The sequence below is a fragment of the Nanorana parkeri genome, unplaced genomic scaffold (assembly GCF_000935625.1).
Source record: "Nanorana parkeri isolate BGI_ZX_2015 unplaced genomic scaffold, ASM93562v1 scaffold566, whole genome shotgun sequence".
Classification (NCBI taxonomy): Eukaryota; Metazoa; Chordata; class Amphibia; order Anura; family Dicroglossidae; genus Nanorana; species Nanorana parkeri.
In genome coordinates, this window is record NW_017306834.1 from 674263 (window position 1) to 688078 (window position 13816).

The 13816-nt window shown below is 41.4% G+C and overlaps 1 protein-coding gene across 1 annotated transcript in view; it reads right to left on the reverse strand.

The window, feature by feature from the left end:
• TMEM65 (transmembrane protein 65) overlaps positions 1–13816 on the reverse strand; it is a 90266-nt gene that overhangs the window by 26021 nt on the left and 50429 nt on the right. The window contains exon 2 of the mRNA XM_018562218.1: positions 4629–4673. Within this exon, the coding sequence (XP_018417720.1) occupies positions 4629–4673 (45 nt within the window). The remainder of the gene's footprint in view (positions 1–4628; positions 4674–13816) is intronic.

Genomic DNA, 13816 nt, shown 5'->3' on the forward strand with positions numbered 1-13816 from the left:
GCTGGTGAGACCCTACAGAGTCCGGGTTTAACCAGGGCAGTGTGGGATCTCACCAGGGCTCTGAGGGGTCTAACCAGGCTGGTGAGACCCCCACATAGCTCTGGTGAGACCCTACAGAGCCCTGGTTAAAGCAGGGCTTGGTAGGGTCTCACCAGGGCTCTGTGGGGTTTAACCAAGACTAGTGAGACCCCACTGAACCCTACTTTAACCAGGGCTACGTCAGTGCAACAGTTTGAATTTAAAACGTATTTGTGTGAAGTGTGAAGTTAAGTCATGGATTGAACAGAAATATGAACAATTATAAAATACTTTATTATTTCATAATAAAGTAATTATAAAATAATTTCTTTGTGTTTATTTGATTCCTATTCAAGAGAATTACTTTATATATAGTCAATATAGGCACAGAGGTAAAAAATTTTAACATTTTCTAATGGTGGTGTGCCTCGTGATTTTTTTCATGAAAAAAGTGTGCCTTTGCACAAAAAAGGTTGAAAAACACTGGTATAGGGTATGGCATTAGTAAGACCTATTTTTAATAGTAACTCTTAAGCAACCAGAAACTACATTTATCCGGAATCTACCAATCCCCGTGGATGCTGGATAATGGGGCGTTTACTGTACAGGTGCTGGGACTTCAAAATGGGGAGACCATAATTTTTGGATAAGCTGGCTTGCTCTAAGAAGGCTGGTTACCAGAAAACAAGGCTCCCCTTCAGTGGATTCCCAGCATGTGACTCAAAGCATATACGGTACATATACACCACCAGCACCAAACCAAATGTAAAGAGTCCAAAATCACTAATAAAATGATCATATAAAACATCCAATGCGTTTTGCGGGCCAAACACACTCCCTCTTCCTCGGGGCTCAGTAAATTTGATAATACTTATAAGAAGAACTCCGGGAAAAATAATTATTAGCCGTTTTGGTCTAGGGAGAAAAATAAAGTTAAACTCGTTCCTCTCAGTCGGGTTGTTCTTAGACCGGTCCCTGGAGCCTCTCTTCCCCTCCGCTGCAGCAGTCTAACGTCCCACGAGTCATCACGTTCAATACAGTGTACAGGATGTGAGGAGGCCAAAGGACATAACATTGCCGCAGTGTAGGAGAAGAGAGGCTAGAGAGCGCTGCGCCATTGCGCATACACGTGACGTCATCGCACAGACGCGTGATGGTTACCTGCTGGTGGCCATGTTGGTGATGGATGCCGGCAGAGAGGAGGGGACATTCACCCAGCGGGATAAGGTATGCCGCCGGGTCCCCTCCTCTCTCGTGCAACTGTCAGGCTCCCGGACCATGACCGAGTGCTGGACTTTTCAGAGGGGGGGACACCAAAATGACTGTCAGCCCAATGGTGTCACCCGGGTGCAGGCCGCACCCCCCTTGTGATGCCACTGTTAAGATAGTTTTTTAGCCTGCTGCTCAATAAGAATTGATCAACTGAACCACTATAAAAGGTTGCCAAAATGAAGCAATTTGTGCAAGTGTACCGGCGTGAAAGAGCTGCAGCCGTGGCACACTGCCAGAAATTGGAAAGGCTGCACTATTAGCTAATCGGTTGCATTACAGTGCTCAGGCACATGCTGCCGGGAGGAGAGAGGAGAGCAATGAGCTCATCAGGCTGCTGCTTTTCCTTTACTATCCAATCACAGGTTGGGGACAGGGACAAGACCTCGTTCTATTAGTTCACTGCAGTGGAGTAAGTCAGGTCTCCACTATGGCTGTGCTGTGTGGTAGGGCTGTATAAACCTCAGGACTGGATCGATAAAAATACAAATCCTTTGGCAGGTAAAACGGCTCCCTTACATGCATTTCATCTGAGCATTTAGCACTTGCCTGGAGTTCAGCTTTAACAGATCTGACATACAAACATTAGCGACTTGTTATGGAAAAAGAAAAGCATTTTAGCAAGTAAATGATGTTTTCCTGTTCAGCAAATAGCAGGAGCTCTATAGGATAAAGGGTAATCTGTCGGGTTTAATCAGATCACAGTTCGATGCTGCACGTTCAGCCAGCGCTAATCTCTTGAAAAAGATAATCACCATGCTAAAGTCCCAGAGCTTTTCAGTTCATACAGCCCGTCCAATCCCAACTTGACACTGGCATCAACCCCGACAGGAGAATTTATGTTGTGCTCAGCAACTGAATGTTCCTTCTCCTTTCCCAAAGATAGTGGAAGTCACCATGTGACTCTGCTGGGCAATTCCATTTTAGAAATGTGTGATACCTGTGGGCCACCATTATGAGTACGATCACCAGTGTGTAATTGAGAAGGTCGATGAACTCCTTCAAAACCAGAAAACGAATCCTTCACCTTAATTTTACACACAGGAAACTAAATGAAAATGAATGGGAACAGGAATCTAAATATCATGACATTTTCAATGAGGTGACCTTTAACGGACAAGCCCGGTCTTCAATATCGCAGATTTACGCAGAGGACATATTTTGTGTTGTGCTGGGAGATTGCTCTTCTGACATTATTTGCTTTCAATTAATTTTTCCGAGACACATTTTACAGAGGAACTTATTCACAATTTACTAGTTCAATTTAATGTGCACCTGTCGTGTATGAGCAGGAAGGTAAGTAGAGAGGGAAGGAGTAGGACAAACAGAAGGGAGGCAGGAACGCAGGGGAAAGGCATCACCGATGGAAAGGCAGGAACGCAGGGGAAAGGCATCACCGATGGAAAGCAGTGTTGGTATATTAGGCTTAATAAGTATTAATAATCAATAATAACAAGTGAATAAAAAGTTTCAAATTGTGCACGAATACATGAAATAAATAAAATATACAATTTTAGATATAAATACCAATAATACAAAAATGTATATAAATCTCAAACTTATCAAAGTGATATGCAAATAATCGTTATGTGAGTCCAAAAATAGATGATTTGTGAATCCAAAAACTATAGAAATATATAAATAAATAGTTGATTGAAAGTGAGTCAAAAATAGATGATTTGTGAATCCAAAATACTTTAAACTTTCAGTGTCCGCAACGTATTAGTAATAATAATAATAATAATAGAAGTCCCACACCGCAGTGTCCACGTCTAAATCCCCTCTGGGGTGCGCACTCACCAGACCAGTATATTCACAGGCAAAAGAAGATGGTAGTTCGTGATCCTCCAAACGTCTCGTCCTCACCATATGCATCAATATTTAGTCACAAAAATATAAAAGGGACAAGAACTCCTCATGGTGTAGTCGATAGCATGCTTTATTAAACACAACAAGTAGCCACTTACATTTAAATGTTGTTGTGTTGTGTTTAATAAAGCATGCTATCGACTACACCATGAGGAGTTCTTGTCCCTTTTATATTTTTGTGACTAAATATTGATTGAACGAATTATTTATTTATATATTTCTATAGTTTTTGGATTCACAAATCATCTATTTTTGGACTCACATCTTATTAACGATTATTTGCATTCACTTTGCTACATATCACTTTGATAAGTTTGAGATTTATATACATTTTTGTATTATTGGTATTTATATCTGAAATTGTATATTTTATTTATTTCATGTATTCGTGCACAATTTGAAACTTTTTATTCACTGGTTATTATTGATTATTAATACTTATTAAGCCTAATATACCAACACTGATTTTATTCACTCACTGGTGATCCTGAGCGCTGCACATCCAGTTACATACTATCTGACCCTAGTGTCCCTAGTACAGCAGCTCTAAGATAGAGGGATTCATTTATTCATATATTTATTTATTTAATTAAAGGTATCCACATCGATCTATTAAGCGCGGATTATACATATTTCATCACGCAGGGCAAAGGAAGGAACGCAGGGCAAAGGCAGGAACGCAGGGCAAAGGCAGGAACGCAGGGTTTCAGTAATAAAGATATACTGCATTTTGGAAGGGTGTTATACCTTGCATCCTGTACCAGTAAAAAAAAGTTCAAAATAGGGTTGGCCAATCTCCCATTCCTTGTGATCGTCTCATCAATAGGATGTGTAGCCTCAAGGACCAACCATAAAACACAAGAGGTAGGAGGGTGCAGGAGCAAAAGCCAGCTTCTTAGATGGGACCCTTTATTTGCATTTTAGAGCTTTATGCGTGTTGGGGGTGCTAAGGTGCTCCAGAAAATATGGAATGTGTAGGCATCTCGGGGTTCCTGCACTACGACATGTCAGTCATCTTATTTTCAAGAAGTATCAGTCACTCATGTGTGCACATTAGGTAAATTATGGTTATAAATTTTCTTGAAATAAATTGATTATACTTTATGCCAGTTTTGTGTGAAGAACATGTATGTGATCATATGGTTTCTAAGCTGATCTCTGATGTGTAGTCAAGTGGGAACCTGTTGTTTCTTCCATATTTGTTTAGAACACAGATAACAGCTGACAAGCCAGGAAGTGTTTACCATTGTATAATTTAGTTTATATTTTGACATGTTTTGTTGATCCATCCAACTTCTACCTTGGGTTCCCCTAATTTTTACATATCAAAGTCACTTTAATGGCAGATTCACAAAATGGATTACAGATTCCAATTTGATGAATATCTGGCTGAGGAATCGGTTTATCATTATGTTCAGGTAATGATTCCTTTAATCAGTAGATATCAATTCAACAATGTTTCCCAGCCTTACCGTGCTTCATCTGCGTGGAGGATGGTGGCTCAGCTTCTAGCTGTTCTGCAAAAGAAAACAGAACAAGATATGATTTACAATGAAGGCAGAATACATAATGAAACATGCTGCAATAAACAGTGGTGTGCTGGCAGGAGCTGGCACATTAATTATAAGGCTGTCTGCCAGTGTGTAGACATGGCCCATGGGTAGAGGTCCCGATGCTCCTCGCAGGGTAATAACACGCAAATCACTCTGTAAGCACTAAGCACTATACTGTGCAGAGACTAAAGACATTCATGGTGCTGTGCCACCGGCTTCTTTATCAAAGCAAACTATAGACTATTAAAAAGGTTTTTTTGACAGGTCACAAACTTGCCCAATTCACACTGAGCATATGAACAACAAATGAATAATTAGAGGTTCAATAAAATCAGCACATACTCATATAGGCTGCTGAAGTTACAAGCAAATCTTTGACCCTAAGCTTTCTCCTCGTGTCTCCCTATTGGTCCCCCCGGATGGGTGATGCATTAAAAGACTAATAGGGAGGTAAGGGAGGAGCCAACCAAGCTCAATCTTTACAGGAAATGTTTTAATAACGTCAGCTGCCTGTATTTCTATCCTTCTGATCGAAGTGATTCTCAGCAAAGATAATTCTTTGCAATCTATTCATTATTTTTCTGACTGCCTAGTTTTGTTAACTTTAATGTAATCAGGTAATGTCCAGCAGAGGAAGGCCATTATACCACACCCCACCGCTATAAAGTACAAACACGACAAAACAGGCATATAGCCTGGTGGGGGCTCTTAAGATATGCAAACAAGGCCTTCAATTAAAACTAAATAAACTTTATTAATAACAATTAAAATATGGTAGCTAAAAACCATCACAAAATCACCCATGAAGTGCATATGGCATATATAAGCTGCAAAATGTGTGTTCCGATTCCACAATGACTTAAAATGCAGTTGGAATCCCACAATGTTGGGATGAGAAAGCACCGAAGTGGTAGTTGGCACATTGATGTTTCCTCAACACGTTTTGCCATAAACGGCTTCTTCAGGAGCATGTAACCACAAGTGTGGACCAGTAGAAACAAGGACATAGACTTGAGCTATGGAGGCACGTCCGGACATGGGCTCCCCCAAGGGAGCCGCAGGAGGGGCAACCCCCATGCAACGTAACAGCGGAAGCACGGACGTGCACGCTTTGAGGAAACATCAATGTGCCAACTACCACTTCCGTGCTATCACGATATTGTGGGACTTAAAATGCATTTAAGTCATTGCGGAATCAGTTCTCAAAAATAAAGCTTGTATATGCCATATGCACTTCATGGTTCATTTTGTAATGTTTTTAGCTGCCATGTTTTAATTATAAATCAGTAAAAACTTTATTTTATTTTAACTGAAGGCCTTGTTTGCATACCTTAAAAGCCCCATCAGTCTATATGCCTGTTTTGTTGTGTTTGTTAACTTGAATCCCAGGATACTGAACAACGAACCTTTTGTAATTAAATTAAAATAGTCTGTGCAGGTTAAAAAGGAAATAGTTTTTGTTTAGGTAACATCTTTGTTTTATAAATAAACATGTAATATATTGCAAAGGATACTCAGAGCACCATAGGTTAGCTAAGGAAGCAGCACAACAGATACTGCCTTGCGGCTCCTTTTGCCTGATTGAAACATCAGATTGAAACATCTAATACAGCAGGTGTCACTGTGATAAATGATTCACTTGTGCGTGTACATTTCAGCTTGAGTTATTAATTATATCAAATGGAGCATTGAAAATAATGAAAAAAACCAAAGCTCCACCTGCTAGTTTAAATTAAGAATGCAACTACGTTTAGGATTTACAAAACCACTACATTCCCTTTTGTAGTAAACTAAACATGAGATTGTAGTCCATCACAGGAGTGAGCTTGCAGTGGTGGCTACTTTACAACACACACAGGAACCATGGGGAACCAAAGTAGCCCCCCTCCAGAAGGAAGGACAGTGTCAGCTCCAATTCAGAGATGATTTGAGAATCTACAGCCGATCAGCGCATTTCCATTGAAGTCTATGGAGCAAAACGACTGTTAAGTGGCACAAAAGAAGCTCATGGGATATTTCAAACAGGTGCATATTCACACGCAATTTAGCCATTCCATAGGAATACATGGGATTTTAATTTGCATGAGTTTCAGCGCAGAAAAAAAATGCAGGATGAAATGGCCTGGTGTGAACGGGGTTTAAAGCTGCAACTTCAGTGGGTGCTGAAATAGGCAGCGGATGACACAGCATAGACAACAGTAGCAATGAGGTCACCATTATCGATCCGTCCTTTATTGACGTTAGATGAACATGATATGACAAGAAATTGCAACCTTTCGGAAACGCATGCGGTTCCTTCATCAAGCAAAACAATGTGACAACAAGTGCAATAAACTCAGTGAACATATACTGTACATCAGTGAGAAACCCAAACACCAATCAGTGAATACAGCTCCACCCCCACTGATGTCATTATGATGTCACATTCCCATCTATAAGAAGACATTAAAGTATAAGTGTATATCTTGCTTGCCTTCACTTCCTGCTCGATAGCCACAACAGGAAATGAGTGGAAATGCCTCCCAAGTGAGGGAAATCCCTGTTGGACCTATTGTCCCCAGTGGAAGATTTCCCATCTATTCCTGTTCTGATGACAACCCAAAATCTGAGATTTTCTTTCACTTTTTGTGATAACGATCACCAGGAGAAACAGAGGGTGAATCTCCCTAACAGGGACACAGACAGGTCTTCTAATCCCTCCATCCAAAACTAAAAAAAAAAAATAAGTTACAGCTTCAGTTACACTTTAAGGCCCCTGTCAATTTTTCAGGGGGACCCGATCGGATGCCCAATGCTAGTCTATGGGCAGCCGTGTGTAAAGGGATGGACATTCCCCAAGGCCGAACAGGTATGGGAAAATAAATGTATCAGAGGTCCGTGTCCCCAGGCCTGATCATGCTGGATCGGGGTGATCTGATGTAATGATTCCCCATAGACCGACAAGGGGTCCGGTAATTTCAGTACGCAAGATGAAGACTGGACACCGCTGGGACATCAGCTCCATACTGCAGGGTCCCCTCCTGATCAGCGCGTGTGAAAAGGGCCTAAGGCTTGCGAGTGCACCTAAAAATATGAAATCATTTAGCACACTGATGGGGTTGTCGGTTTTTTTATTACACGTCCAGTATCAGCACTTGAGGTCAGAATAAAGGAGCAGAAACACTTTACAGTACAGTATCCCTGCACTTAATGTGAAAAGTTACACGGATAAAATGCTGACACTTGATTTCCTAAAGCCGCAAATTAAAATCGTATTGATGGGATGCAGACAGCAATTCTGATGTAGCACATTCAACAGACAAACACGACAGGACATTAAATATTACTGACCCTGTTGAAAAAAGGTGCCTAAAAAAGATCACGGAAAGCAAATCACATTATCCCTCTCATGCCATAACCTGTGAAATGTCTTGATTCTGAGTGACAGCTCTGGTCAGCACATTTACATAATCATCTTGACAACCTGCCTTACTATAGCGGTTAGAAAACTTCAAAGCCATGATTTACCATGCTGGTCCCGAGGGCAAGATGGAACTATGCAAGAGTTAGTGGGATTAAAGGGAACCTGTATATAAATTATAGCAAATAAACTATGGGGACAGAGTTCCTGCACATCCCTTGCAAGGCATCCAAAGCACACAGAGAGCACCAGGGACAGTTGTGCCATGTAAATGCCAATGAGAAAGATCTTGAGGCTTACTATTAAGGCAGTGAGGATACTCACCATAGCGATAGACCAACAGCAAGGTGTTAGACTTAGACTATCTCAACCCCTTTTACCCTTGTAATAGTTTTCAGGTCTCAGGGAACCCCCACATATATCTACACCTTATGATGCATGATCAGAAGGCTGGTAAGGTAAAGAGTTTCATAGAAAAGAATGGTGTGTGCTTAACATTCCCTCTCTAGATGTCAAAATGATCTTCACCAGTAATTCATGAAATAATGGACAGAAAAGAAACGGGCAAAAATTGCACTGACCCCTTACTCTAGTGGTCAGTGTAGAAGTGACCACCTTACATTGGAGGCCAGTGTAGAAGGGACCCCCTTACATTGGAGGCCAGTGTAGAAGTGACCCCCCTTACATTGGTGGTCAGGTCAGTGTAGAAGGGACCCCCTTTACATTGGTGGTCAGGTCAGTGCAGAAGGGACCCCCTTTACATTGGTGGTCAGGTCAGTGTAGAAGGGACCCCCTTACATTGGAGGTCAGTGTAGAAGGGACCCCCTTACATTGTTGGCCAGTGTAGAAGGGACCCCCTTACATTGTTGGCCAGTGTTGAAGTGACCCCTTCCATTGGTACCCACTATTGGCAGACCATTAACATGCCACTTGCTTCTCAGGAACCCCTAGCAAACTCTGGAGAAACCCTGGTTGAAAACATCTGTTTGACACACTGTGGAGGTGAAGGAGAAGGGGATATGGTATTCACACGATTAATGCATTCTGGAAGCCATTCAAAGATGTAAGCAAGGACGTCTTGCTGCTTGCATGTATTTCCTGGTGTAATTTTAGTAACTAACTTGAGAACAAATGCCCTTTATTTTATTTAATAAAGGGAATCTTCTCTATAAAGCTGTTAAAATAGTGTGGTCATGCCTCACAGAGCTAATTGTCCTTTCATTTACATATACTCACAAGGGTGGCTCCTTAGGACCCTGCAAGGGAAAGGAGCCTCTCTAAAACAGGATATCCGGGCCAGTGCTCAGGAGACCAGCGAAATCTACAGGAAGCTAAAACCTTGAAACATCAGGAAGCAGTGTCCATTATAAGTGATTCAATCAGTATTTGATCACTTTAATTGAACTTAATAAAAAGTCCCAGAGATTAAAAAGGAACAACAGACATGATGACAGTTGCAATTTACAATTTCATGTTTAGGGCCCCGATGGAAGATGCCGTTCCTGAAGATGACTGAATTCTACTGGAATCTAGGACAAGTAGGAAAGAAAGTAAAACAAACCAAATGCGTCTACGATGTACCACACTGAAGCGCTATCACATGAAAAACGCAGAGCTGTATATGTAGCCCTAGGCTAAGCATTTACATGGCACAGCAGGGGTCGTTAGATCCAAAATATGTGAAATGCATTACAAATCGGAAGGTAAAACTGTTCCGGTGCATTGTAGCCGCTTGGTTGGACTCTTTTGATGTGTAACTTTAACCTAACATAAAATGCTGACGTATCTAGAAAAAGCTTGTGTTCTGGCTGTACAAAATACTGCAACTCTCTGCAGGATGCTGCTGCAAAATGTAGAACTATATGTATCGTTATCGTATAAAGTTACAATGGTATTTCCTGTATCAGCAAAATGTCTTGGACACAATTCTGCCTTATACAATAGTTCCCTTTAACCCATTCCCGCTGGCCATATGCGTATATGTGGTGGCATGGCGGTGGGCTTTAATGCCATGCAGTGCGACTGTGATGTGACCAACAGCCCCTGGCCAGTGGGGCAGGCACCTGATCATATGATCCTGCGACAGCCAATCACAGTGATCACATGACAGAGGCATATGTAATGACAGAGGCATTATAATCATTTAAGGGGCTGGCTCCCACCTGTTCTACTGATGTACTGTATGCCTTCATATGAAAATCTAATAAAAACAATAAAAATAAAATAAAAAAAAGGGGGGTCTGGCTCCCAATCACATGATGCTGTAACAGCCAATCACAGCGAGCATATGACCAGGGGGGTCTATGTAACACCTCTGGCATTTGCAGTTTTTGAAGGGATGGCTGTGAAGAGTGAAAATGTGGCCCAAGAAGCTCAGAGTGATTTTATTGTTTAACTTGCTTATTGAAAAGAAGTGAAAATTGTGCTAATTCCAGGGGGGGGGGGAAAAAAAAGGCAGATTGGCCAGGGTTGGACAAATCCTGGTCATCAGGTCGCCATACAGACCACAAAGTCTCCCCTGGCAACCAGGATGCATCAATGTTGGATCATTTCCACCTTTGAAAGTAGACTGCTTGCAGAGCACAGAGGCGGCCATTTCAAACGGAGCCATGAGGAGATGAAGGACAAAAAAAAGTTTGTGTTCCAACTACGGCATCTGCATATGCCTGCTCATGTGCAGTCAGTGTACATTGCTGCCATTTAAAAAAAAAATACCTTTGCAAAAGGTGGAAATGAGCTTTAAAGTGTATGTAAAAGTAATACTTTTTTTTTTTAGTTAGAGTAGGGAAGGGTAAGCCTCTCCGATTTCTTTAAATTACATGCTTGGGTGATGCCCCAGACCTGCACCTGAAGTGGCCTGCTTGTAGAATGAACTCCTGCAAAAGTGACAATAAAAAAAAAACCAAAAAAAAAAAACTTACCGCCTCTAAAGGACATTTCCGATCCCCAGCCTGCTAAAGTTTGTAAACATAGCGGCAGGAAAATTCTGGATCATATATGTTCAGTTATATTCATGGGATCCCGGCTGGCTTGTTTACAATTTGAAACCAGATAGCAGGAAGCTCTCAATCAGTGGTGGTAATAATACCGCCAATAATAGTAAAGACGCTGAACGATTACCATTGGCCCAAAATTCCCTCTGCTGTACTCCCCGCAGGCCTTTGATGGACAACCAGATACATCATTTGCCTGCGAGTGTTTAATAATAACTTTAGGATTTAGTCAAATTAACCCTTTCAGTCGGCCTACCGCCGCACTGCAAGGGTTAAGCGCTCGTTTTGATCTAGGAATGAAAAGAAAATATTCTTGCCTTTATTACCAATAAACCATCTTTTGCCGCACGAGGCTTGAGCCCTTGCTCTCTTTTTATGTGCCCCCCGGTGCTGGATCACCTAGATTATCAGGAACTGAAAGCCGGAGGGCATTTTATCATCATTTTCTCCTTATTCTTGGAATTACTGTTCACTGTGGGATTTCAATGGACTACAACTTGACCTAGTTAGTACATATAGCGTGCTGCTATGCTGTGGAATTCAGTCAAGACTGACGGGTGCGCCCGGTCCGAACGCGCTGTACATCAATCACGTGACCATACGTAGTTCTGAACAGAGCAAGACATTACAAGTACTGGCAATACCAGCCTCACCCTGCACAGTGATTTCCCAGCTTGCGGAACAACAATCTCAGGCTAGTAGACAGAGTGATCACCACTAGGGTCAAGTTAACCCTTTACACACCAAATGACAGCTGCAACCACGGTTTTGTTTTTTTGTTGTTGTTTTTTTACAGAAAACCCAAACCGATCCCAGCAAATGCTGTGACAATTCCAAAACTTAAACAAAGCCTATGATACTGCTATCCTTTCAGATAGGAATATGACAGGTTTTACTATACAGTAGCTCTCTTCTCTTAAGTTCTTAAGAGCGTAGGGTAGAGAGTCCAGTTCAATGCACAAAAGATGCATCTGAATGGTTCTTCTCCAAGCAAGGCTTACACAGATTCTTTCCTGATGTTAAAGTGGAACTCTTTTTAGAGCTTTAGTGTTACACACTTCTTGATATTGCAGGAGGCCCTCTTCGTGATGTTAAAACAAGAGCCTCACAGCTGTCTCTGTAGCATCTTTTTGTCTGCCCTCTAGGGGGTGTTTTACGGAGCTGGCCCAGCCCTTTACAATGTCCTTCTCTACTCCTCCCAAATTCATATCTAAGAATATAGTTCAACATTCACACACAATAGTCTCCAACATCCCCTAAATTCTGCACCATGAAATTAGATTCCTACGGAGAACAAACTTGGTGTATATGTGAATTATGGTTGGCCCAGGAGGGTTAATGTGACTTGTCAGGCCTCTGACCATCATAACCTGTCTATGATTGATATGTATGGCTTTGTCTTGACAAGACACAGCTATTTGTCCAAATAATTTTACAATATCACTTTCCAATTCCAAGTTATGAAAATTGGGATAATTATTTAACTCTCAAGTTTTGGGATGCGAGGTCACCGGGGTCATTATCTTTGCCAGACCCTCTTGTGTTTACGTCAACCTGTCAAATGCTAATGTATTGGTGATCTGCAATTATGCTTGCTTTACTTTCATTAGGGGTCGCCATAAAAATCCCCGAAAATAAAACACGGGGGAAACAAGGTAAACCAAACGAGGGCAACCTGAGGTCATTTGAACTTAATCGAAGGCTGCATTTGTTCTAAGATGAGGGAAAGAGAATTTGATACTTAATATTGATATATGCAAACCTCATTGCCGTCACAATGACCACTTGTTCCTTACAATAGAAAAGGATGCTTATTGACACATGCACAAGGCCCACTAGATGTTTGTGGCTGAATTATTTATACAGTGTAGGACTTGACAGAACAGGTTACTAAGAAGCTACACCATGCATATTAACTAGTGAGGTACAAGATAACCTCTGACATGTTATCAGATGGTTATGGCCATAAAACAATTAAACATTCCTCTGTAAATTACCTCGATGAGTTATGGAGGGTTCATGACTGGAGTTAATCTTATTAGCTTGAGGCCTACTTTAGACTTCCTTATTTGATATTCTGGTTCAATACTTTATCAGCTATTTACTGTTTTTACTCTGTGTGCCTTTCAGTCAATGTTGGCCTTCATAGCTTGAGAACTTTGACAGCTTCCTGCAGATATCTCCAAAAGATATTTCACCTGGTTTAGACACCTCTACCCACTCTCCCAGCTTGCATAAGCACATTAATGACTTCTTGAGAGTCGTACTAAATGTTGGTCATTGGCTGATATCTCTTGCCCAGTAGCAGCTACTGATAGACACTTGTTGATGGTTGGTCAATGCTAATGAACACCCACATGGACAGCAGAAACATAGGAGAACTGTACTTCTGAGCCACAGGTATGTCCAAATATGCTATCACACTAAGTTTCCCATCTGCAGTAAGACAAGGAGGACATTTTAACATGACTGTTTGAGGTGTTCAAAAACTAAATCTACTGCAAATGTTATATTTAGTTCAATCAGAGCTGTGCTAGACTCAAATTGAGAATACTGCAAAGCTTCACTCTTTCACAAAGAACCTTTCAAAACTTCTCAGCAACAGGAATCTGAGCATTTGCTCATTCTAAGATCTCTCTGGTGATTCATGTGCACAGTTGGCACACAACCATGCAGAGGTTGATGGGATATAATCAAGCAAAATCCTAATAGAG